The sequence below is a fragment of the Opisthorchis viverrini genome, assembly GCF_000715545.1.
Source record: "Opisthorchis viverrini unplaced genomic scaffold opera_v5_330, whole genome shotgun sequence".
Classification (NCBI taxonomy): domain Eukaryota; kingdom Metazoa; phylum Platyhelminthes; class Trematoda; order Opisthorchiida; family Opisthorchiidae; genus Opisthorchis; species Opisthorchis viverrini.
The window spans coordinates 390,534-415,147 of record NW_008751991.1 but is presented as its reverse complement, the minus strand read 5'-3'; the positions used below and the strand labels follow the sequence as shown (position 1 = coordinate 415,147).

Sequence of the window (24,614 nt, the reverse complement as noted above, 5' to 3'; positions counted from 1 at the left end):
TTTTCGAAATCAGGTGATAGGACTACAGTGTGAAGGAACGTGTCCGACACAAAATACGAAAAGTTTATAACGTTCCGTAGTAGGTCACGCGTAAACTGATGCAGTACAGATTGGTTCAGGCAGAAATCATGGTCCAGTTCAAATGTCTCACTCCAGACAGGGTTTTTCTGTTTGGGCATAATCTACTCAATACCGAATTCATCACTGTCCTAACTACAGAGGAAATCATTTGTGATCCTTTGTCTGACTCATGGCATGTGGTTTAAGAGCTACCCAAACGGTTCACTTCCAACCATAGTCATTGGCCCCCAATGTACTTCCGTGTATCCCGTATCTTACAGGTCAGGTTGCTAGACCAACAGGTCCTGTTGGGGCCTAGCTCAAACGGGTTTTGTCGTTAAGACAAATCTAAGCTTACCCTAGTTTTGTAGTCAGATTAAAAATGGTCAATCTTGAAGACATATAATCAGTTAGGTGCACACAGCTGAAAATCCTTGAAGACGTAGCTTGCAGAGGTTTTGCCCCACAGAATAAGGTTTTAGAAGGCTTTGTATGTTTACTTCATCTTTTATTTTCCTGATCAGACTGGTGTTGTAGTAGTCCTAGAAGAGGGATGTGTTGTCTGGTGTAACATTCGTGTTCCAGCAAAAACAATCGTTCAGCTGTAGCACCCTTTCGGTGCCTAGCTGTCTTGCCACACGAAGGAGGCACGAGGGCTGGGATACTGCCAGGTTGTCCAAGCCTAAACAGGCCTAAACAGCCTAAACAGGCAGAGATCGGGTTCGAACCACGGACCTTCCGGTCAGTAAATTCAGGCTCTAACCACTTGGTCCATCTCGCCCCTTTTGTGTTCCAGTGGATTATAATGCGACTTCACACATTTCGTCGCTTGCCAGTCATTTTCCCATCATTCTTTCACATGCCACCTATTTTATCTAAGTGCCTCATCTTCGTTGCCCGAGAGTTCGTCGATTGGTGTGTTTGTTGTTTGTTTCTTCCCCAGGCTGTTTGCTGTCCGGACGGTCTCCATTGCTGTCCTTCAGGCTACAAATGCAATATGGAGAAAGAGACTTGCGTGAAAAACGTTGTAGATACTCCGTTACTTCAGCCATCATCTCTTCCCTCTCCTTCTGCCACGAGGATCGCGTGTGGCAACCCTGAATTCCAGTGCGACGATGGAACTACCTGTTGCCCCCTACCGAATGACGAGTGGGCCTGCTGTCCGTTTGCTAATGTAATGAGGTTCATTGTAACTTTGCCATTGTTCGATGTTCGTCCCTATCGTCTAGGGTTCTCATCCTCAAGTAGGGTTGATAACATTTTTCATGGAGCTGCTATTTAGTGATCCTCCCCCTCTGAAGTGACCGGCTTTCTTCGGTTTCGCCCAAGTTATTTAATGACCGTAAGAGTATTGGCTCCCATGTTTTTGATAGCCGCTATGTGTCCATAGGTTTTTTGATGTCTTTATATTGGGACGATAATTGTAGGTGCTATATGGATAAACGTAAAACTTTCTCTATAGCGACGAATCCAACCGAAGGTGGTTGTCTGGCAGAGGTTGGGAGAGGTGTTCTCCTCACTTTGCCGCCAAATGGATGAAAGCTGACTATCTAACTTAACTGGACGCTGCGGTTCAGTGAGAGAGCTTGTTTGACAGTTAATCTGACGCGTCGTAATAGTTATCGGGGTGTGATTACATGCTGTGTGGTAAGGTCATCCGCTAAGCGAAAAACAAACTCATTTACGGGTGGGATAACTCTGCTACTGCCTTTGACCATGAATTCAGTCACCTGTAGGTGATTCAGTTGTGTTCCTCGGGCGTCCGTGATGAAGTGGCGACACGCTCGCTCTGCATGCCTGCGGCTTAAATTTTCGTACTATTGATGGGCCTCAGTAGGGACGAAAAAAATGGACTCAAGTGTTTCTCTTCTTCTGAAACATCCCGATTAACTACGCCCGTATGGGAAGAGAGCTGTTCACAAAAGAAAGATACAAATGGTAACCCGGTTAGGCCAATAGGACTAGACGGGCTCAGAACGGTACTGGTCAACCTATCCGACGGTTTTAGTCATGACATTCAGTGATCAGTAGGCCTCACACTATCTTTTTCAATGGGTTTATTGATTAGCGGTAGGTCTGTCGCTCCCTTCGGGTGGCATGGCAGCTAGGCACCGGAAGGGTGCTACAGCTGAACGCTTTCTTTCTTTCTGTCGCGAACAGATGACATGGCCTGTCGAATTGATTTTCGTACCATTCCCGTCCGCGACTAACCGGACGGACAGTTATTGGTTCGACCCGATACACAGTGATTGGTCCCTGCATGGACGTTTATCTCTACGCCTAAATTGCAGGAAAAACTTCAGGTTATGAAATTTTCCGTGAAACCAACTCTTCCGAAGGAATCTGCCCCTTGACAGCTCCAATAGTTATATGTTTTTAAAGGGACCTATTTATTGTCTTTTCGTTTCCCGAGGATGTGGATCATGTTCTTCATTCTGGATCCGAAGTTCTTATCCTTTTAATTGCGTTCGAGGCCATTCAACCCATCCTCGAGATCGTGCCGTTGACACTGACTACCCTTTCGCCTTTTGGTAGCAATTCACCTGGTTTATAGGTGTAACTACTGTTCCGCTTGTTAGCACCAATAGCTCTATATTAGTACTATCTATATCTATGTATCTAATATCTATCCACCTAGCTATCCACCGTCTGTTCACACGTTTTCTCTGTTTCTCTTTCTGTCTCTGTGTCTATTCGGACAGGCTGTCTGTTGCTCGGATCAAGCACACTGCTGCCCTGAGAACACCACTTGTGATCTGGAGCACAGTCGTTGTGTTCCTAAACCAACCGAAAACCGCCCATCAGCTGCTGATAACTTGATGATCAGCATATCTCAGCCGATGGACCCTAAGGCTGATGAAACTTGTCAGATGGCCTGCCCGACTGGGACCTGTTGCAAGGACTCCTCTGGACTTACTGCCTGTTGTCCCTTCCCGAACGTGAGTTGCGATGACGAGTTCTCAGTGTGACTGCATGAATGACTTCCTGTGACGTGAATGTCATAGCATACCTGAATTCTGGTGGGCCCTCAGTGTAGACGCTAACTCCACGGATAAATGGCACGTGCGAATTCATAGCCTCAATTACAACTTCGGTTTGGCTGTTCTCGAGATAGTGCAGTCTTGGTTCGGGGGACGAGATGACTCAGTGGTTAGAGCGCGAATTTACTGTTCGGAAGGTCCGTGGTTCGAACCCGACCTCTGCCTCTCGACTTTCCCTGTCTAGGTTTGGGCGACCTGACAGTATCCCAACCCTTGTGCTTCCTTCGAGTGGTGCGGCAGATAAGCACCGAAAGGGTGTTACAACTGAACGGTTATCAGCAATCTTGGTTCTGACGCATTAAGGCACTGGTGAATGAACAATTACGTATTAAGTCCAAACATCCCCTAGACTTGATGTTGTCAAGGGTAGTCTTATCGGTGAATTGAGAAGCCGTCTAATGTGGTTTAGTCCGATTTTACGCTGTCGTTTCCCTGAAATTGGCACAGAACACGGGATTTGATGAAGATAGATTTTTGATCTCTCCGCCCCACGCATGATATTTTGTCCGTACCCTGGTATTATCATTGTCATTATTGTTGCTATTAGTTGAACAGGATGTGTTTACTTTGCAATTTCGCAATGAAAGGTTCGCCGCAGTGAACGGTCTTCCGGATATAGTTCAACATGCTACTTTTGCGAACAGCTGGTTGCCTTACATTGGATTTCATCCTCGAATGTAAATGAATCCCCAGCTCTTCAAAGGAAGAGGCATTATAATGACTGATTTATTCAATCACTGTGTTAAGCATGTTTGTAGAAAGTGGCCGCTTGACAGAGGGGATCCCATAGCCCTCTGCTGCTTCATGATGCGTTTCAAGATGAGCCGCATTTTAGACTCCCGTCGTTAGTTTGGGGTCCCAATTTTCCGGCCGCTTCAGTGGTCCCACTAGTGTCCAGCGGGCTCTACACAACATCCATAAAGACTCCTTGCTAATCAGGCATGTACAAATTCAGCACTCAGTATTCGAATATGGGTACACAACAGAGTTGGCTGTGTGAAAGGAGGCATTTATAGTCAATCCGTTTGAAGCACGTATCGATCGGTCAATGTGCAGATTTCACGTTTGGGGTGTGTGTCGATCAGAATGCTCGATGCAGGTGGATATGCACTAAGTAATCGGCATCTGAGAAGCTCAGCATGACAAGAATTTTTGTCTTCATTGGGCCTCGCCAGGTAGTTGTCGGCACTTGATCCTTCCGGTAACTCTTTCTTATGGATGACTTTTTGGCCACGGTTGATGAACTTAACTTGTCAGACCTGATTGAATTCAGCTCCTTGCATGCCAACTCGTTCGCATTTGGATTCTGCGTACGGATTTCACGTTACTGACATTTTCTAATGCCTGTCATCCCCGACACGCCACGGTTCGAACGTCGACAAACATAGTGATTTTGGCCCTTTATATCACCATCTGATACTATGCCGGTCATCTCTCAGCATGTCCAACGTGGGTGATGCAGAGGCTTGGTAATGTACGAAGTCTGACACGTTTTTCGTCAGTGCACCCGGACAACCGAACCAGTAAAAAAATAACCGCAGAATTCGATTATCCTCTACTCGAAAGGGAAGTGAATCAATAGGGGGCGAGATGGCTCAGTGGTTTGAGCGCGAATTCACTAACTGGAACGTCCGTGGTTTGAACCCGATATACCATACCTTCGTCAAAATGCCCCTTACCTTGTTGAGGAAATTCGCACCCGTTAGTGGAAGGGAGCCGCTTATATGAAGCATTCAAAGAAAACAAGGCCACTCACCACGAACTGTCACGTGACTGACGGTTGATACAGACGCATTTGTCCTCGTAGAAAGTTACTAGTCACCAGTACACAACCGTCGTAAAATTCCTCATCCGTTCGTCAAAATAATCATAATGTCGAGGTGCTATCTGGAGTTCATGTCTCACCTCAGAACACTTGTAACATTCTCTCACCATCCCGTTGTCCAATAACATCGTTCTCCTCCTAATCTAGTCTAGGCCGTAAGCGATAGTGGTATCATTCCTGGCACTATGACGGAAGGACTGAGTACTACGATTGGAAAGCCTTTTCGGTCCTTTTTCAACTACACTACCTGTTGTTGAAGTGTACTAGTGCTTTGTGACCGACGCTCTCAGTCATCGGTCACCGAAGTCTACGCAGAACCAATGACACATGTGTTCGAAGCACTTTGAGGTTCCTGATGTCCAGCAGGCAATAGAACAGCTTTTAGCACAACACTGCCAGTTGCCCGTGATCTGCTCCCATGCTATTCGTTCTTCTGCTCTCAGGGTGTTTGCTGCTCAGATGGTTTGCACTGTTGTCCATATGGTACACGATGTGATGGACACACCATGATGTGTTTGCCAGCAGGAACTACCAACAGGCTACCTGAATCCATCCCTTGGTTAGTGAAAACTCCAGCTCGCCAACAGGCATCTACCGTGGATAAGCCAACTGTGTCGAAGGCCAATGTAAGTTTTGCAAAAAAGAGTAAAGCAGCCCATCTAGTCCCTGTCAGTATGTTTCGTGGTCCGGTTGTCGTACATCTCTTCCACATTTGATTGGTCCCTGTCACCACAATAAAATTTACCCGTTTTTTTCGCTTGAGCACCCTCTTTTATATGATGTGTGTCTATTTTTGCCGGTTACTAGCCTTTAGGTGTTCGATTGCCGTGGTCAGACCTAGTTTGGAACTGGATGAAGCTTCTGCGGCAATGATAATCGCGTCAGGTTTGTTGGCGTTTTTGCTTATCTATTTCTTTGTTGTGAATTTCCTCGGATCCAGTGTGCCCGAAAACGATGGACGGTGCGTTTTTTTCATGCACCGATTGTTTTGTATGCAGAGAAGAACTATGGTAGCGCAGATTGATGGTGTCGGTCACATAGCATAGCTTGAAAAGGTCAATTATCGTTCGCGTTGATGATGATTTACACGTGGGGAAGAGGAGCAACCAATTGACTGTTAGAATTCTTAGAGGGACACTGAATACAAGCGACGTTTGTGTAGAGAGCGTTCTAGGGATTTTGTTTCCTTCCCTTCGTTTCTCACTTTATTGAACTCCAGTTGTTCAGGCGCTACTGACCGGAAGGCCTGTGGTTCGGACGCGACTCCTGAATCTCGCCTGCTCCTGTCTAGGCTGGATCAGCCTGGCCGTATGTCGGGTTTCCTGATTCTCGAGGTGGCATGGCAGCAAGACACTGAAAGGGTTCCACAGTTGACCCACTATTTATTATCATGGTTACATTATTTCCCACACCTGAAAGTGTATCCCACTCTGACTGGATCGCGTATTTTCGGTCCATGGAATTGTGACTTGCTGCAATAGTCAGTACTGTGAAGAGTTCATTCACGTCCTCGTGGACATCCCTTTTAGCGTTTTCGTCTACTTTCGGGAGTTCAGCGAAATTTAATCGATGGTCTTGCGAGACGCGTATTGTTATCGGTAATACTAACCTCCGCGTACAGTTTAGCATGGATATGGAGTCCCTTTCAGGTATACTGAGTAGTGGGGAACTAAAGTTTGCCATCAGTCAAGAACTAGCTTCTGCAGGTGCCGTATTAGACCACTTGTGAGTCCAACCTAAAACGGTATGTACCGCTGTTGTCATCAGAACTTGGTTGAATCAAAGCGTGGTGTACGGAAGAGATCGAAGGGACAGTAGCCCATTGTGATGTCAAAACCATATTTCAAGAGGTTGGACAGATGGTGATCCGATCAGGCGATAAGTACTAGTGGTATTGGTTTCAGTAGCAAGAGCGGGTTGAAAATGGGTGTACACGACAAGCATTCCACAAAAAACAGAGGTTGTTCGAACAGCTTTGAATACGTGTAACAGTGAATACGTGTGACAGATGCGTACAGTATTGGCGAAATTGAATGGTCATCTCGCGGTTGAAAAGGCCAAGAACTTCGTGTGTTAAACTAAATGCAGTGACTTGACTAGGGTCTACATAGGGCAGCTGATCAGTGAACTGTACACCAGGACTGTGAACAGAGAAGCACAAACGAACCACCGAGAAGTGTAGGTGTATATCAGGCGGTGGTCAAAACTCGGCAACCTGCGTTAAACACGGTGACGAATGGATGCGATCTTTTTAAGCAGGGGACAACCATTCGCACCTGATGGCAGAGGTGGCAGAAATCCTCAAGCGTCTCAGTGTGTCTAGAATCGAGGGCGTAGAATGGACGATCGCGTGAAGATCGCTTGACACGTGGTGGTGTGCAATCATCTGTCAAGCGAAATTCCTTAGTAGACTGATGAAGATTTAAGGTAGAAAGTCAAACACGAAAACTTCACATCACCTTTTTCCGTCAAGCTATTTAAGAAAAATCGTTCAGGTGCAACACCCTTTCGGTGCCTAGCTGCCATGCCACCCCATGGAATCACGAGGGCTGGGATATTGCCAGGTTGCCCAAGCCTAGACCACGGACCTTCCGGTCAGTAAATTCGCGCTCTAACCACTTAAGCCATGTCGCCCCAAGCTATTTACTCTAGCGCCAATTCACCCATACGTGCCACCGAAAATTTTAAGAGAAAGCCTGTACGTAACTGAAATGAATCGAAGAGTCATACTCCCAAACTTGACCCAAATTCGTGTGAGATATTCCTCCTAGCCTATTACTGCAGCCCCTATTCATCCACACCAAACCGACAAAACGGAAAACTTCTAGCCAAAATCTAACGTCCATTGACTCTGTCGTCATTAAGGTATTTTTCTTGTTGGTTCACCAGTCAACCAACCTTTTGGCCTAATCGTTTGACCTGAGGAGGCTTTTATGTAAGGTTGCTCAGTGTAAGTTTCCGGATTGTCCTCCAGATTTTTCTAAAAAGACTTTTTGAGATTTCATATGTTCACAGTTCATAATCTTTTCATGGCGATGACCTTTGTAGATGACTTTCGGGATTTGAGAGATGTGTGACGTTTTTTTGGAAAACGGCTCGGATACCAAGTTTTTGTACTATTGATGCCATCAGTGAACTCATAAGGGTGCACCAAATTTCGGTCTTGACAATGTAATCGTCGGATTTGTCGCTTATTGGCTGTCTTAGTTCCGTAACACAGTGTTTTCCATAGCTACCAAGCAATCGTATGCAAGTGGATTAAAATAGACTACTTTGATTTACCATTTTTGTGTAACCCTTTTGTGTTCTAGGTGGCATTACTCCCGCCCAACATCACTTGTCCGGATAGGAGGCACATCTGTAAATATAACCAAACTTGTTGCCTTCACAAAACAGGTGTCTATGCGTGCTGTCCCTTTGCCAACGTGAGTTTGTGGCCAACGCCTTTGGTGATGGTTATTTTTATGCTTTTCTGGCTATCTTGGTTCTCTGTAAACATTAACCCGTGACCCTTCCATGAACACCGCGTACATGTGTGTTGTACAGCTGCCACAGTTTCGTTGGTCAATGATCTGGGGGAGCTAGATGTAAATAGCCACGCAGTGAACGATGTGATCAACTCAAAGGCTAGTGGATGGCTCATTGAAGGGGATATGAGGAGGGGAGCTATGCGTTGAAGACAACAGCCCGGATGTGTGCGCGCCAATGAGGGTGCTAAGCAACAGCCCGGATGTGTGCGCGCCAATGAGAGCGCGAACTGGGCCATGTCTGTCAACATTTCTAACTATTGATGTGTGCCATCTTGGGGTCTCCATCCAGTGCGAAGCCCACCTGGGTTTGCTTGCAATCGCTTTAATACTTCGTCACCAAGTTACTACTTGATCTCCCCGGGCTTGTTTCCATCCTCCCTGGGGTTGTGGGGAAAGGAATGTCGGAAAATGTCGATCGACTGGCATACCGAACACATAGCCAAGCGAATCCAACCTATGGAATGCGGTTAGTTCATTTTATGTGAGTGAGTTATTTCTTCCAAAAACCATTCGACCTACTTTGGCGTTACTGAGCCAATGTTCCCACCAGACTCGGGCGATGCTCCGAATACTGAAAGATTTTTACGTCCTCAGCGCTCAGCGGTTAGGTTTCCGACCCATACAACACCATATAAGACCTGTACACGAGCTGTAGCCTTTTCGCCCTGGAACATACAGACGACATTGTCCTCATTTTGTAGACGAAGAAAAGCAAACTTCATTAGGGAGACTGACAAGGGACGTCCAATCCTTCAGCGTGTTCATCGAACCCTCAATGTGTTGATCCATGTCGTGGGATGCTCAGATTTTGAATATGCTTCTAGTCACGCAAGAAGCGACAGGAGTTGTGTGTGTGTGTGTGGGGGGGGGGGAAAGCCATTTCCGAAGCGAAATCAGCTCTGGTCTCAGTAAGACGAATGAGGCCAACTCGTAACTTTGGGATGCCGGATTTTTTCTACCAATTTGGCACACTAGTGAGTATTATCATTGGCTTCAAACGGTGCTTAGGTCGGATCGCGGTGTGTGCTGCCTTGCTGTGCGGCTGTGCAGCTCGGTCACTGTGTTCGGGAGATCCGAGACATTTTCAGGTATTTCGTCACTAGCGTTGTCTCAGAACAATAAAACTGTGGTCGGCTGGAATCAACGGATTCACGATTACGTACCAAAGAGGGACTGCACCCGCAAGTTCCACTTATTTCAGTTTGACGGAATGTTCGGTTTTTTGGGTCACCGCAGCTGACTGATGACTACTGATAGTGAAGAACCGTAAAAAAGCGACGGGTTAATAATCAAGCGCAACAGACCACATACAGCATCACCCGATCGGTGAGTACCTCCAAGCCATTCGTACCTGACCCTGGTACGTGATATACACCAGAGCAGCCTTTCTCCGTTGTAGCTGAAAGTGCCAAGGCTGACGGAACGTAGAACCGGATTTAGCATGCACTTCATCGACAATCCTACCGTCCGATGTGATGCAACTACCCAAATAGACAAATCCATGCATTATTTCTAGTGGTTCTGATGCCGTGATCAGCTTTGGTGTTTGTTTTGCGGTTTGAAGTACTACCAAACCATTTGGATTGCTTAGTGTATTTTGCATCTAGATGGAATGTGAATGTACTGGTGTTTGCATGCTCCACGGGATGAAGCTCCAGGTGACTCCAGACATGACAAATGTTTCTTTGATAGTTTATTCAAAGTTGAAGAAGAAAAGTGACAGCCCTGATAGATGCCACTTTTGGGGACAAACTGAGGACAGTCATCTCCGTCGAATTTCACGCGCGAACGGGCGTTTTCGTAGAAGCATTGAAGAATAGTGACGAAATTCTTCGGCGCACCTTTGGTAGAGACACGTTATCACAAGGCAGGGTGATCGATTGAGTGTAACACCACTTCTAGATGTAATAAGACAACAATTGTTGACCTTCTATGTGTGTGCAGTGTGCATTTTCGCAGTCACTTCTGGCGTTTCTGTTTCATTCCCGTTTGCTGGTAGTGAATAGAGAGAAGCTTCGGAAAGGTTATGTGAACAATCTAAACCGGTTCAAACAGTTCGTTCATCAGGTCCATTCGAAATGTGCAGACACCTGTGCTTATCTTATTTTCAACTCTTCCGAGGCTTGTTTCTTCCAGTTTCTACTTTTCATCCAAACTTTAGCCTCGCGCTTCTGGTTGGTTGACCTTTTTTTTTTGATAAAATCTCAAGTGCTCTGGTAAAATAGCAGCGAAAAATGAAATACACAGGTGAAATGCAAAACATGGAGACACGGACGATTGGTGGTCTGTGCCCCCGAAGCTTCGGAAAGGTTATGTGAACAATCTAAACCGGTTCAAACAGTTCGTTCATCAGGTCCATTCGAAATGTGCAGACACATTTTCTGTGCTTATTTTCAACTCTTCCGAGGCTTGTTTCTTCCAGTTTCTACTTTTCATCCAAACTTTAGCCTCGCGCTTCTGGTTGGTTGACCTTTTTTTTTGATAAAATCTCAAGTGCTCTGGTAAAATAGCAGCGAAAAATGAAATACACAGGTGAAATGCAAAACATGGAGACACGGACGATTGGTGGTCTGTGCCCCCACGTCGCATCTAGTTGGATGCTGTGAAACACTCTGGAGGGCCTTTAAGTGATTTGGCCGGTTGACTCGTGTCACATGACCAAGGCAGACTCAGCGTCCGTAGGGAACGTTCTGGACAGCACAACCGGGTTTCGCAGACGTATAGCGACTGCCTCGGCTGTAGTCAAGCAACGGCGTTGGAGAGATACTGGCAGTTTATTGGGAACACTATAAATGACATGAAATGGCTCATTCGGAATCGATTGTATCCAAAAATGATCCTACTTCTGACTTACTTTGATGATGGTTTAATGTTGGATTATCTGTAGTAGGTTGAATCGACTTCGTCGTGCTGGCCACGATTCCACTCGCGTTACATTCATCTCGGACCATGCATTTCCCTGAGCAGCTGTATCGAACTTAAGCATAGCGCAGCTACACCTCTACGTCTTTGATTCTACCGATAATCTCTATCAATATAGGTGCAATGAATTCCACACAATATTCCGTGTTGTCTGCCAATCCACAAGTCCAGGTGTATGCAAAAAAAACACGGAAGAAATACACCAACCGGCTGAAATTGGAATTTTATTATCCTGTTTTCTTCTTACCGTTGCATTTATCAGGTTGGTATTTTACTCAATAATTCTGCAACCCTTGCATCCCACTATTATTGATCTCTCCCTCAGGCGACTTGCTGTAGAGATCGACTGCATTGTTGTCCTGCCAACACAACATGCGACTGGTTTGGTAATTGTGTTCGTAAGCTGAACCTCCAGTCGAAAAAGGACATTTCAGATGCGCATCGAATGCAGCCGACCACCGGACAATCTTCACTTCCACCAGCCCTAACCAACTTGAACTTCCAACTTGGCAAGCCTGCGAATGCCGAGTGGTGTGGCGATTTGTGTCCAAGCAGCGGGTTCTGTTGTGCTGACAGATCTGGACAGCCTCGTCGCAGATGTTGTCCCGCGACTGCAGTGAGTCCTTCGATTTGAATGTCCTTTGGAGCTTGCGCACAACGTTTGGTAGGGGACTTCCTCTGTCTAGCTTTAGGCCTTATTCCAGCCCTCGTGTTTCCTTCCGGTAAAATGGCCGATAAGCACCGGAATGGTGCTATAGCTGAACGACTGGACACCCAAGTTACTTGGTTGATAAGTAAAAGTGCCACTTTCTGCTGGTCATTTGGATACTTTCAACTGCTGTCGTGTGTTGCTGCCACGCATTGCAGTTCCGATATTCTACTGGGGTAAATGATTCTGCTTTAGCTATCTAGCAGCCTTCAGAATTGGATCTCCTGCAGTTGGTCAGTATTGCATTGCATTGTCGAAAAGCTCCACCAATTGTTTTGATGCATTCGCTGGGGCTTTGCTGATCGCGGATTCCCTCCTAAAGGAGATATATCGGTAATTGAAGAGATTAGACAAGTGAACCTTTATTCGGATCATAAGATTGGTGTGTCTATGAATTGGGAGTTAGCATACTTGTTCCGATGGGGCTAGATGTGACCTGGTGGGAATAGGTCGGAATCCGTGAGACGCTGATACAAGCACCGTCCGGGTCGGCGGCCTTTGTCGATGTAACATCGGTTCATGTGTAATATTTTGATTCGTTGTTGATGGGTGAAGGAGTTAATTCACCTCCTCAAAACTGAAGACCACATCAACGAAGCTTGATTGTTCAACCAATCACCTCGAAAGTGTTTTTCGAATTCATGTGCTTTGGTCGCAACACCTAACCTTTGTGACTATCCTGATTCAAGGATTGAGAAGATATCATGCCGGCCGTCTCAGTTTCCTTTCCCTCTACAAACACTTGAATAATCCTTTTGTTTGTCGGCTTTTTTCGTGTTCTTCGTGACCGTATGTATGAAAGCGGCCCCTAGTTAGTAGCCTGGATGATTAATACCCTGGGAGAAGGATCGACAAATCATGGTCAGTCAGTTCATAGTTTATTTAGGCTCGTTAGGCCGTATACTTTACCTGTCAAAGGGCCATCTTCCTGCCTTGGGGATCCACTTTTTCCAAGACAAGTGCAGAATGGAAACTGAGTACGATCAATCTGTGACATGACAACTCAAAATGAGGGCTGCCCTAAGCAAATTCACGCACTCTGTTTGATAAACATCGTGCTTTTGGATTCGGCAGTTTGTGTACTGCCGAGCGTAGAACAATCACACACGCATTTGCATCAAAGCTATCGTTTTCAATGCACAGCTGACTGCGTTCGAGCTTGCACAACTCAATTTCACCCCGAATTCAACGCTGTCTCTCGTTCTCCACATTTTTGGTGAAATGGTAGCTGCTACCGGCGTGTCCTTAACGTCCCTTGTGGCGCATCTAGATCATTGGTTCGTGTTTCCTTGGTGGAAAACTAACGGTCTTATTCGGTCGCCTGTACTCCGGTAACACGAACTCTTCTGTTGCATCAGGTCTGTCTATGGCCATTACGTTCGATTAACTCAGAACTTTTGGTACCATGATTTTTTTCTCGTCTGTTGGTTTTTTAAAAAAATAATTCTACGTCTGCCACTTTCAACAGGGTGTATGCTGCTCGGATGGAGAGCATTGCTGTCCTCGTGGAAGTCGTTGTACGGGGAATGGTAAATGTCTATCAGAAAGTCAAAATGTCCAAACCTCTTTCGCACCGTATCTGATACCGGCAATGAGTGTCAATGGTGTGTCTGCAGGTTTTCCGCAAGGGTTCGAATCACAACCTCCATACGCTCGTTCGATCGCATTGAAGACTACGGCCGCTAGAATCAATCCGATGTTCCTGTGAGTCACCATTTGTCTTTTCCTTTGCCATCGAACACCTCTTCAGTATATATGTTCAAAGCTTTATCATAATGGACTTGAGGCTAGAGTTATACAATTTTCCCCAACATCTAATGGAATAGCTCGAGATAGCTCTGTGGTTAAGGCGATATATATATATATATATATATATCGTTCAGCTGTAGCACCCCTCTGGTGCCTAGCTGCCATGCCACACTAAGGAGGCACGAGGGCTGCTTCACTGCCAGGTTGCCCATTCTTAGACAGCGAAGTCGAGAGGCAGAGGTCGAGTTCGAACCACGGACCTTCCGGTCACGGAATTCGTGCTCTAACCATCTCGCGCGAACTCACTGACCAGAAGGTTCGAACCCAACCGCAGCATTTGCACTGCTCCTGACTAGGTGTGGACATCCTGACAGTACCTCAGCGCTCGTGCTTCTCACCGGAAGGTTGTTATGGCTGATCGATTATTATTTCATCCGTGACTGTTTACGCTGTACCTAGAATTGTGCCTCCTTTTCGCTATAATTCTGTTGCGGAGCGATTCTGTCAGACTTAACCACACTGCTTTTGCACGCGTTTCTACTTCAGCTTGGACTTTTACTATCGGAGAAACGTTCGGAAATTCACCGTATGTCCAGACCTTGAACGCATCTGCGGTCTAAATCAACAGTGTTGTCCGTCCTTGGAACATCACTACACCTGTGCTCCGAAGGGGGTAAGTTGCGCTATTGATTTTCCTCTTAACACTGGCATGCTTTTGTAAACTTCTTAGTTGTCCGAAACACCAAGCAAAGAATGCAACGTTCCGAACCGGAGTCTGGTCGCTATTGTGTGACGCACATTCCTTACGGGCGGAAAGGTGCTCACACTTGCCTGGTTCTCTTTCGGTGAAAATAATACTCAGTATCTCTTTGTAACGTACTGCTCATAAGGTTGCTGAAAATCCGTCGACAGCCCACAACCGGTTTCAAGTCGAAACTCCCAAGAAATTGACTGACACGAAATCACTCTTTCGACTGACGGGTACGCTATTCTGTGTGATTGTAGTTCACTCTGACGGCTTTTCAGCTAACGGTTGCTCAAAAGGGTCTGTTTAGAATCGCACTTGGATTTTGTAAGATATAGGTAATGCTTACTTATCGGTTTTTCCAAAAGACCGGTCAGGCTTTGGATATCCGGCACCGCTTATAGAACGTACCATATAGTACGCTGTTTGCCATGGTCGGAGTGTGCGTTTTTAAGGGCCGCCCTTTGCTAACTCGTTCTCCTCAGGGAAAGATAGCATCACTGATCCCCTGAATATGGAAATGACTACCCTGGGGGGAACATCCTGCTGTTCTAACACTTCCTTCGCAGTAGACAGTGCGACCTCTCGGGAGCTCTTTGCAATCGGATTTCTTGCAGTTTGGAGACTCGCTGTTCTTCGTCCGACTGATCCCCATTAATTTTTTGATGTCGTTGATCCCTGAGGAGCTGAGGTATGGCCACTGCAGGGTCATTGAAACTTCGAAACTCAGCCACCACAAAAACATAACGGCTTTAGTACGCGTTAAAAAAATGATCGCCACGTTTAGACCTCTGGACGCTTGTGATATCTGTAGTTCCACGTTTCTTGGTTTCGTTGGAATCATTCACGTGGTAGTTTTCGAGAAAAAATGGCTCACCTACGGACACCAGTCGATCCTCAGGTTATAGAGATCATGTTTTGTACTTTATACAACTAGTTGATCGACTTTTCGTTCGATCCTTTGTTCAGAACTGACCAAACCAAAATTTGTCACTTACTGACTTGGCAATGAGTCGTGTGATTTATTTTAGGTGTATTCAATCAGTTTGGCGACTCCTTCTGAACTGTACTCACCAACAGACTAATGTCTTCCATGTTTCCCGATTTTTTCTCCTTATCTTATCACCCATATTTTAAGTGGATGAAATCGTGGCGCCAAGTCAGAAGTTAAAGTCGATAATTTGAAAACTAGACCAGATGCGGTTGAGCAATTGGCCAGCAGATTAACGGAGCCGACCAGACATCCAATGGCTGACCACAGAATATGAAAAGACCGTTTCGTAATCAAATTCTGCATGCTCGGCTTTCAGCACGCGTTTGTTGGCTTTTCTGCTAGAATAATCGAGCTCTTTAGAGAAGCGTCCACGAGACTTCCTGGAGTTTATCGTACTTTTCCAAGTGGATAGAACTTCAAGCTGTCGAACTTTTGACAGCGGTGATCCTGCTATTCAGAGAATACGGGAATTTTTTTTCGCCTACGGAATAATGTATGAACGGGTGAATGCTTTGAGCCATGTCTTGCTGCAACAGAATAGGCTACTTTCGAGAAATACACTCATTTGCAAATCAGTTTGGTTTTCACGAGAGACTCAACTGAATCTCTCGTTTATGATGTTCTAAAACTGATTATGCTGCACACAGGCCGCCTCATGATTCAGTTGCCACGATATTCGAGATATCGCAGTATATTTTTATGAGGAAAACTACTCACAAAGTTGTTGAAGGTTCAAGTAGAACATAAGGTTGACGGAAACTCGGGGACTGCGCCTACCTGATAAGCCCCAAGAAGTGCGAAACCGGTTGTGGGCTGTCGAAGAGTTTTCAACAACCTTATGAATAGTTTTCTTTAGGAATAGGATAAACCTATGACCTCAAAGCAATGAACTGGCTATTTAGCCTAAACGCACGATCTAGGTGTCCCATCTGACGGGTAACGTACAGTCTAATTCAACGACGGACGGTCAGTAAGAATTGCGGCGAAACCGAATTCTACGAAGTTCACCTGCATTTGTTCAGTAGTCGCAATTGGACAGTGAACAATATATTGAATCGGACGTGGGCGAACAGTTTTAGATAGGTAGACTGTGGTTCTATGATGAATTAACAGTAAATCGTGAGGAGACTTAACGAAAGCTTACGGCTGGATTGAACCTTGGGCAGTCACCAACACAGGATGGCACACGAAGGGCAGTGTGCTATCGGACAAATAAAACGGGAGCAATGTTATTCAGTTCAACAACAAGCCCAGAAATAAATGTGAACAAATCGACAATAGAAAAGCAGTTAACACAGAGTCGACTATGTGTAAAATAGAATAGTTCAATCTTGAGCAGCCACCGGATGGGTAATAAATTAGTCGGAGGAATAGGGAAACAAATAATTACGTCACGTAATGAACACCTATCTTTGATAGATGCGTTTCAGACAAGTGTACTCTACTATCGCGAGACGGAGTACGGAGCATGCCATCCAATCCAACCGACGTGAAGAAACTTCGTGTGTCCATTTTCTAGCTTGCTTACCGTCGTTTCGTTCTCTGTGTCTTTTACGTTACGGGCGAAAGTATTTCTCCGCGTTCCCCTACTTTCCAAGTTCCAAACGCTTATTCCGTAAACACATTCAAATATTTGTCAATAGTCAAGTAACGGTAGGGTTATCTCAACAGTGGTATGTAGGCCTGAGGCGAAGTGCCTTACTGATATATTTAGTAGTTTCAGTTCAACAACGCGGTCAGTACTGTCGTCATTCACGACCGTAACACCGTGTTTAACCTACTGCACTGCGTGATGCTGAAATCGACCGGAAATTGCTATCCATCGACTGCCTGACTTGTTTATGTACGATCGTTTCATATGGCACACAAAGTGCTGTTGGAACCACCTAGTTTTTTGTGCTTTCGCAGTCACCTAAACAGACCCAGTGTGTCGCGATAGTGCTGAACGAGATGCGTATCCGATATTGCACTCGGATTTTGCTAAATGGCTTCATCTCGAAATACGTATCGGAAAGTTGCGAATTGTCAATGGAATCACCAGTCTAAGAAGTTGATCTAAACGACGAAATGTAACAGATTGTGTTGTTTGGAAACAAGCATTTCAATTTCCAAATTCCTGGCTTCGTTCAGACGTATCAATTTACGCGCACTGTTAAGTGCGTGATCACATAGCGATATTGATTTCGTATTACTGAAACTATGTGCCGCTGTTCTCTATTTTTCCTTGCTTGGTTTGTTCATTTCATCTTGTCTTGGTTGTTAAAGTCCTGTCATCTATAATCACACGCTCAAAGAAAGCCACAGTGCTCTCTTTATACATGGCGACCGTAGGTGCGACCCGACCGAGGATAGTCGCTTCTGGGCGAGAGGATGCTACGTTTACCAGCAGTGTTTTTGTTTCAGATGGGTGTTCCCAGTATTGCTCGCAATATGACATTAACGACCACCAGCGGCGTCATGTCGGCTTCTGCATTGTAAGCAGCGAGATGGCTCAGTGGTTAGAGCACGAATTGGCTGATTGGAAGGGCTGTGGTTCGAGCCTTCCCGACTTCCCCTGTCTAGGCTTAGGTTAACCTGGCAGTATCCCAGCCATCGCGCTTCCTAGCATGGCTTCTAGGCACTGAAAGGGTGTTACAGCTAAACGATTCATCGCATTCCTTTTACTTTCAGATCATATGAGAAAATCCATTTTCATCCTAGTTGAATAGGTCCGTTCGCGTCTTTCTAATTAAGTTTTGCGTGTGTTCTCTTTGGCAGCTTGCCGTTCCCGTCACCATGCACTCGAAAGATCCAGAATTTTTGCTTTTGTTTTTACTATGTTGTGCACGTTCCCCCACCTGACGTGTTAGGAGCGCTAAAGAGTAACGGTTGGAACCAGCACATTCAAGTGCCTGTTGCGACATTTTTGTTGACCTTGACTGACATCACCTCAGCAAAGTTGGGTTGATCGACACGCGTGAATCTTACGGAATCAGCATATTTGATCATCCAGTAAAACCAGCCCGAAAGCAGACACGTCAAATACTTAGACAAAGTCCACAACCACACACACACGCAGTCCCTCTCTCTCTCTCTCTGTGCACAGAGCCAGCGTGACAGTTGTTTGACCGCATAATACTGCCTCCGGAATGCCGCAAGTTGATGGCAGTTGTCTTCGGATAAGGGTTGGCCAAAAAACTATCCATACGAATAGCGGAAGAACAGTTGAACCGTCGGGGGAATGCTGTAGCAACACGTTTCATCCCATCGGTCTGAATGTATCCATCTGGTCATGATGTGATGACTGGTGTAACGCTTCCAATGTTCTGTTCCACTACAATTAGCCGATCATGAATGCTGCCGCCTAGTACTTGGTGCTATGACTCCACTTGTGCATGTTACTTCCTAGTTCGGTGCTAATGGTGGTGTGATGAGATTCCTGGACTAAATGAGGGCTTCTGGTTAAGAAGCAAACTTACCAGCCTCTGCATCTCAGCTACTCCTGTCCAGGGTTGGGCAGACTAGCAGTATCACGGCCCGCGTTACTTCCTTCGGGTGGTACAGCAGTGAGGCATCGAAATGGCGTTACAGCTAGCTAGATCTGATCATCATTTGTTCCTCGCCACTGCAGCTTGTGTTGGGTGTCAAGTAACGCGGCTGACGTAACCACTGGTCGTCTTAATTATCGTCCTCAGTCCTTTTCTGGAATTCAAGGGAATAGAGATTAATAGACACCGCTCAAACGTGAACAGGTTCATCTGTTTAGGTGTGGTAATTCTAGGGTGGCCCAGCCTGCAATGGTTTTTTACCGGTCACACGCTCGAACGTCCGGATTCAACCCTTGGTTCAAAGCTTGGTGCATGCGCTGTTGGTAACCTCTAACAAGAGATAAACTCGAGTCCATTGCTTCCTGCCTTTGGTGTGGATTCGACAGAATAATTACCCTGGGACTGAAGGATTACTGCTGAATTCAGATTGGTCTGAATTCACTGTTTGGTTGATTAATCAATATATCGATCGCTCATTAACAATCTGCTGTTGGCTGCCATCAACCTTTACAAATGATAGTCGGACCATTCCCAAACACACATCTGTAAAGTACGTATGTCGTGCCCTTTCACTGTTCGGATCTAAGAATTCCATTCATTCATCATCATCATTGTCAGCTGTAATAACCGCGTACTCGTCGTACAGTGGTTATAGCTGCCGCAGTTTCGTTCACCGATGATTTGGGGTGGGTAGCTGCGCAGTGAACTCATTAAGTGCAACCTGTCGCATGCATTCGTATGCATTGACTATATTTCGTTTGCCCTACTAACCTACTACTAAGGGTTGGAAGTCTCAAGTGGTCAAGGTCGCTTGTTGTGATTTTTCGGAAGTTGTTTGGAACTCTGTCACCAGATCTTCGTTTAACAATATTTTAGCAACAGCACAAATAAACCATCTTGTTTCTTTTGCACGATTGCTACTTGATTTCCCCAAGCTTCCGAAACTATCACAGCGTCACCATCCATTGAGCGATCCAATCCATTAGTGTCATCCACATGCAGTCTACTTTCTTTTCAAAGTTTAGGTTTTACAATCCAAAGCCTTGAGGAGTTTTTCGGGCCGTTTAATCTTTTGCCACCTCCCGCAGGACACAGTCTGTAGCGGTAGCTTTGATGCGATTCCAGATTCTATTGGAAACCTTACTTTCATGTTTCGTCTGTCTAAATCTGGTTCGGCTTGTGGTTATTCATTTCGTCATCGGTAAGCGGCGGTACGAGTGTAGACAGCGGTGGTACACCTGTCATGGCTAGATTGTGAAACACGAACGGCCCCGACGGGGAAAGGTGTGCTTCAGCTTTTTTCTTATCATGATAGTTGCTTCATTTATCAACCTAACCGCGTGTCGCTCCCTTGGGATAAACTAGCCACCGTAAGTTCATTTAACCATGTAACAGCTCAAAACGGAGTGGGTGTATGGCGAACCACCACCTTGAATTTCATCGTCTTAAGTGCTTAAACGCCCGCCCAGTTGAAAGGAAGCCACGGTCGATTTGTTAGCCATCTGTTAGCACCACACAAGCGCTGCTGTTAATCTGGTGTCAGGCATTGAGACCCCGTTCATCTGAGTGACCGACCGCGGTGCTAGCGCACCGACGAAACACACGGTCTGTGTTTAGACGTTCGAATGGCTTTTGTGTGTCAACCTTCTCTCAAATGGTCTCCGCATTTTTCGGGAATTGTTTCGTGCAAAACTGTTTCATATATCTCTGCACATTTGCGGGTACTGTTTGCTAGGATTTTGAAAACAGTTTTATGCTTATGTAAATATGGCCCATGGAGTCAGTCGAGCTATTCTGTTTTGCTCCTTTCTCCGAGCTAGTTCAAGGAAGGAGTCATTTGTAATGCACATTCTACTCAGTGATATCGGTCGGTCCGTTCGCCCCTACACTCATCTTGGGCAGTGGTATTTAACTTGTTACTTATTTAGTTGATTGTATTAATTGACTCGCGTCCTCTCCATCCTACACAGGTCACCTGCTGTCCATACACCTCTGACACATACTGTCCCCCGGGTGGGGTATGCTCGCAAGATGGCTTATTGTGTGGCCCGCCTCCAGAATGAGGAAACGGCCAGTCAACTGATTCGTTGTTTGGGTATTTGCGTTCTATATTTTGCGCTTTGGCTAGACTTTCGATCGCTACCTTCGCTCTGGTGATTCGTTTCCACGAGAAACCGTTAGTCATTCGTACCGTTTTCTACTCCAATTTGTGTCTCTTGCTCTCTCTCTCTCTCTCACCATGTGTTTCATTGTCTACGGCTATCGAATAAAGAGAATTCTATCCACGCATGGCCTTTCTGCAATTTTGTGGGTTAGCTCTGAGTTTCTTGGGTACACATGCTGTTCGAACGGGTTGGTACTTTTTCTGTGTGGTAGATCACGGGTCCAGCACAGTTGTCCGTTCTGGAACAGTGGGTTTATCATGCGTCACAAGGTGAGACTCTCGAGTCACATGGAGCCAGGGGCTGTTCCACGCTAGCCACAACCAATTCGATAGTCTGCCGAGACGGGGTCGTCTGTAAGATGGTGACATCATTTTATCAATGGATTCCCTTAACTATATATCAGATCTAAGAAACTTTTCAATCTTTTCTCGAAGTTTGGAACATGCACACAACATCTCTTCAAGCCTATGCGCACTAGTGGTACTGGACTACAGAATATCACCGGAAAATTGAGATTTTCAATTGGTGAAATCAAGTAGCACACGCTTTTCAATGGAACTACGCCTCATCACAGGTCGCCTGTGTTCCGTGTGCTTTGATTTTGGGTTGGGGGCATTACCAGTCCACTGGGTATTTGGAATCGGGTATTTCTTTTCCAGTAGGGACCCGGAGGTAGCGTTCAGCTTTCTGTTCAGTTTCCGCGGTGGCTAAGGGATAACCCTGTAATTCTAACCCGTTTGATGAATAGTCACCACGTGGTATGCGGTCTACAGGTCACTGATCCTCTGTCTGACCGCTTGTTCTTAACTGGGTCCCCTTAGTGATACACACCATTTGCAAATTGTGTGAAAATGTCATGCTCGCGTGGTGATTATGCGTTTGGATTGCGCGATGAACCCTGCCCTTCAAGGGTGAATCTGCCATACCGAGTGATCCACAGTCTGTCCAGTCAAAGGAAGTCAAACAAACATATGTTCTATGAAAAAAGACTTGAATTCCCCCATCTTTTCAGCGAAATGATATAGCTGGCTTGAAATGCATCACAATGCTAAATCAGCATATTGTTCGAACTTATCACAAGCTAATGTGTCATAAACCCTGTCCGGTTTAACCTTGCCATGCGTCCGCAAGTAGGCCCGGTCAGATATGCGCTTTAATCAGATTCGTATTGTTGATGACAGTTTGGAGAAATAACAAGTAGGAGACCTTTAAAAGTTCCGTATTGAACTTGGCCCATTGGTGCGACATGTGGCAGATTCCATTCTACCTCGGTCATCATATGTTCTGTTGACTTTTCCGTTGGGCATTTGGTGAGTCCACGACACTAGACCTCATCATTGGTTCTTCAGAATCCGTCTTTGACTACCCGTCTGAATGGTCCATCTCTGCTGAATGATTGAGCAACCGAATGGCTTTTTTCTGAATGCTGAACAGATGGCCCAAGTGGTTAGAGCGCGAATTTACTGACCGGAAGGTCCATGGTTCGAATCCGACCTCTGCCTCTCGACTTCCCTTGTCTAGGCTTGGGCTACCTAACAGTATCCCAGCCCTCGTGCCTCCTATGAGTGGCATGGCAGTTAGGCGCTGAAAGGGTGCTACAGCTGAACAGAGGCCCGTAGCAACGCGTCGCACTTCTCTATGCCTGATGCGGTTTCACGCTCAGGTAGCGTGGACTAATAACCCAATGTTTTGACCACGAACAAAATAGGAGCGATCAGCGTGGTTTATGGTAGACTAAACAATAAGCAAGTCATGAAAATGAACTTCATGAAATTAGTCATGCGTTAAGTTGACACGTGATCCTGTTCACAAAGTAGTTGAAGTATGGGTTCGCTCCGAAAAGTATCTTGCTGGATTCCTAGGAAAAAATGGACAGTGAAGGATGAGCGACAAACACATGTACAATCTAGTTAATGTTCTGTATAATTACATGTGAGGTCAGGGTATTTTGAGGGACAGTGGGTTCCCAAATTTGGAAGGTGATATCATTGTTGATTGTTCATAATAGTCCTCTGGAAGGGAAAAGAAAGCAGCTGTTAGTATAAGTGAACTGTACGCATCACGGTAGACACAATAATACTGGGAACATTTTTTCAGAGTAACCTGCTGGATGGTATTCATATTGCTCTATTATCGATTTCGTAGGGTGGAAAATTAGAGCTTGTTTGAAAAATCAATGCAAACCAATCAAAGTAGAGCATGAGGTTGACGGAAACTCGGGGACTGCGCCTAAGTGATGAGCCCCAAGAAGGGCGAAACCGGTTGTGGGCTTTCGATGAATTTTCAGCAAAATTATGTGTAGTGCACTACGAATATCGATGCAGTATAGTTTTGCTGCTCTTCTTGACCGCTAATATTTGTTTACCTGTATCCTCCCCTTCGCCAAGAACTGAGTTAGCTAGCTATCGAACACGGAATGCAGATCGAACAAAACTAATCTCTCTGTCATCAGTCTAACATCTTTGATCATGGTTTTGCATCTGCGAAACCGATTGACACCCACGGAAGCAAGTACAGAATAGTGGAGTTGCTTGCAAACAGAGAATCACACGCCAGTGGTAGCAAGCCTTCGGTAATACGAAGTGTTATTTCTCCGCAGGTATTGGGATCTGACCAGGATAGTTCTGGAGACTCAGAACTCAGGCTACTCCGCCAGTCGGTTTGTAGTGTGAGTAGATTTGACGCCATTCACTGAAGCCAGTCGAGAGCTAAGAGCGAAGAAGCAATTGACGGCTGTTCCATCTTCATTGGAGAGCCATCAGCAGTGCATATCCCACGATCCTCTCAGGTAGCAGCTTGAACAGTTAGCTGTTCAGCCAAGACCGATCGATCGCCAGTCTGACTGGAGTTTAGAAGGCAGGATATAGTTTCATGCGTCCTCCCTTTCAGTGAATCCGTATAATGTGATCACGTGTTGACTGACTCCACGAGTGATGACTTCTCAAAAGGAAGTCAGACACATCCTCCTCTGAGCCACATTCAGACTGATGGCAGTGTAGGGGACTTTGGCATTTTCAATGTCAAACCAACCTGGATCAGGGGAACCGTTTTTTTTAAACGCAAGTCAATGACACTGCTGATCAGCGGCTTGGGACTGAACATTTAAGTGTTAAAACCACTAGTAATGATACCCAGCAAGGAGGTGGCACCTGTACAGTGCTTCTCAGCTTTTCACGTAGAGGTCTAAATACCCATTGAAAACATCACACACCAGGATTACAAAACAATGTTCTCATCATGGATGTTCAATTTCATCAACACGAATTATAACGCATACTATGTGACAAAGAATTCTTTGTTGAACGCTTAGAAAACCTGCCGTTTGTAGGTCAAACAGAAACGTGTGA

The 24,614-nt window shown here is 45.7% G+C and overlaps 1 protein-coding gene across 1 annotated transcript in view; it reads left to right on the top strand.

Moving 5' to 3' along the window:
- The window catches only part of T265_10096 (hypothetical protein), a gene marked incomplete at both ends in the record, with an annotated part of 35,519 nt that extends 14,127 nt beyond the window's left edge, over positions 1-21,392 (top strand). Inside the window, 8 exons of the mRNA XM_009176368.1 lie at positions 1,004-1,234; positions 2,763-2,999; positions 5,370-5,552; positions 8,238-8,351; positions 11,704-11,994; positions 13,556-13,791; positions 14,383-14,509; positions 21,073-21,392. Of these exons, the coding sequence (XP_009174632.1) occupies positions 1,004-1,234; positions 2,763-2,999; positions 5,370-5,552; positions 8,238-8,351; positions 11,704-11,994; positions 13,556-13,791; positions 14,383-14,509; positions 21,073-21,165 (1,512 nt within the window). The remainder of the gene's footprint in view (positions 1-1,003; positions 1,235-2,762; positions 3,000-5,369; positions 5,553-8,237; positions 8,352-11,703; positions 11,995-13,555; positions 13,792-14,382; positions 14,510-21,072) is intronic.
- Positions 21,393-24,614: the final 3,222 nt, after the last annotated feature.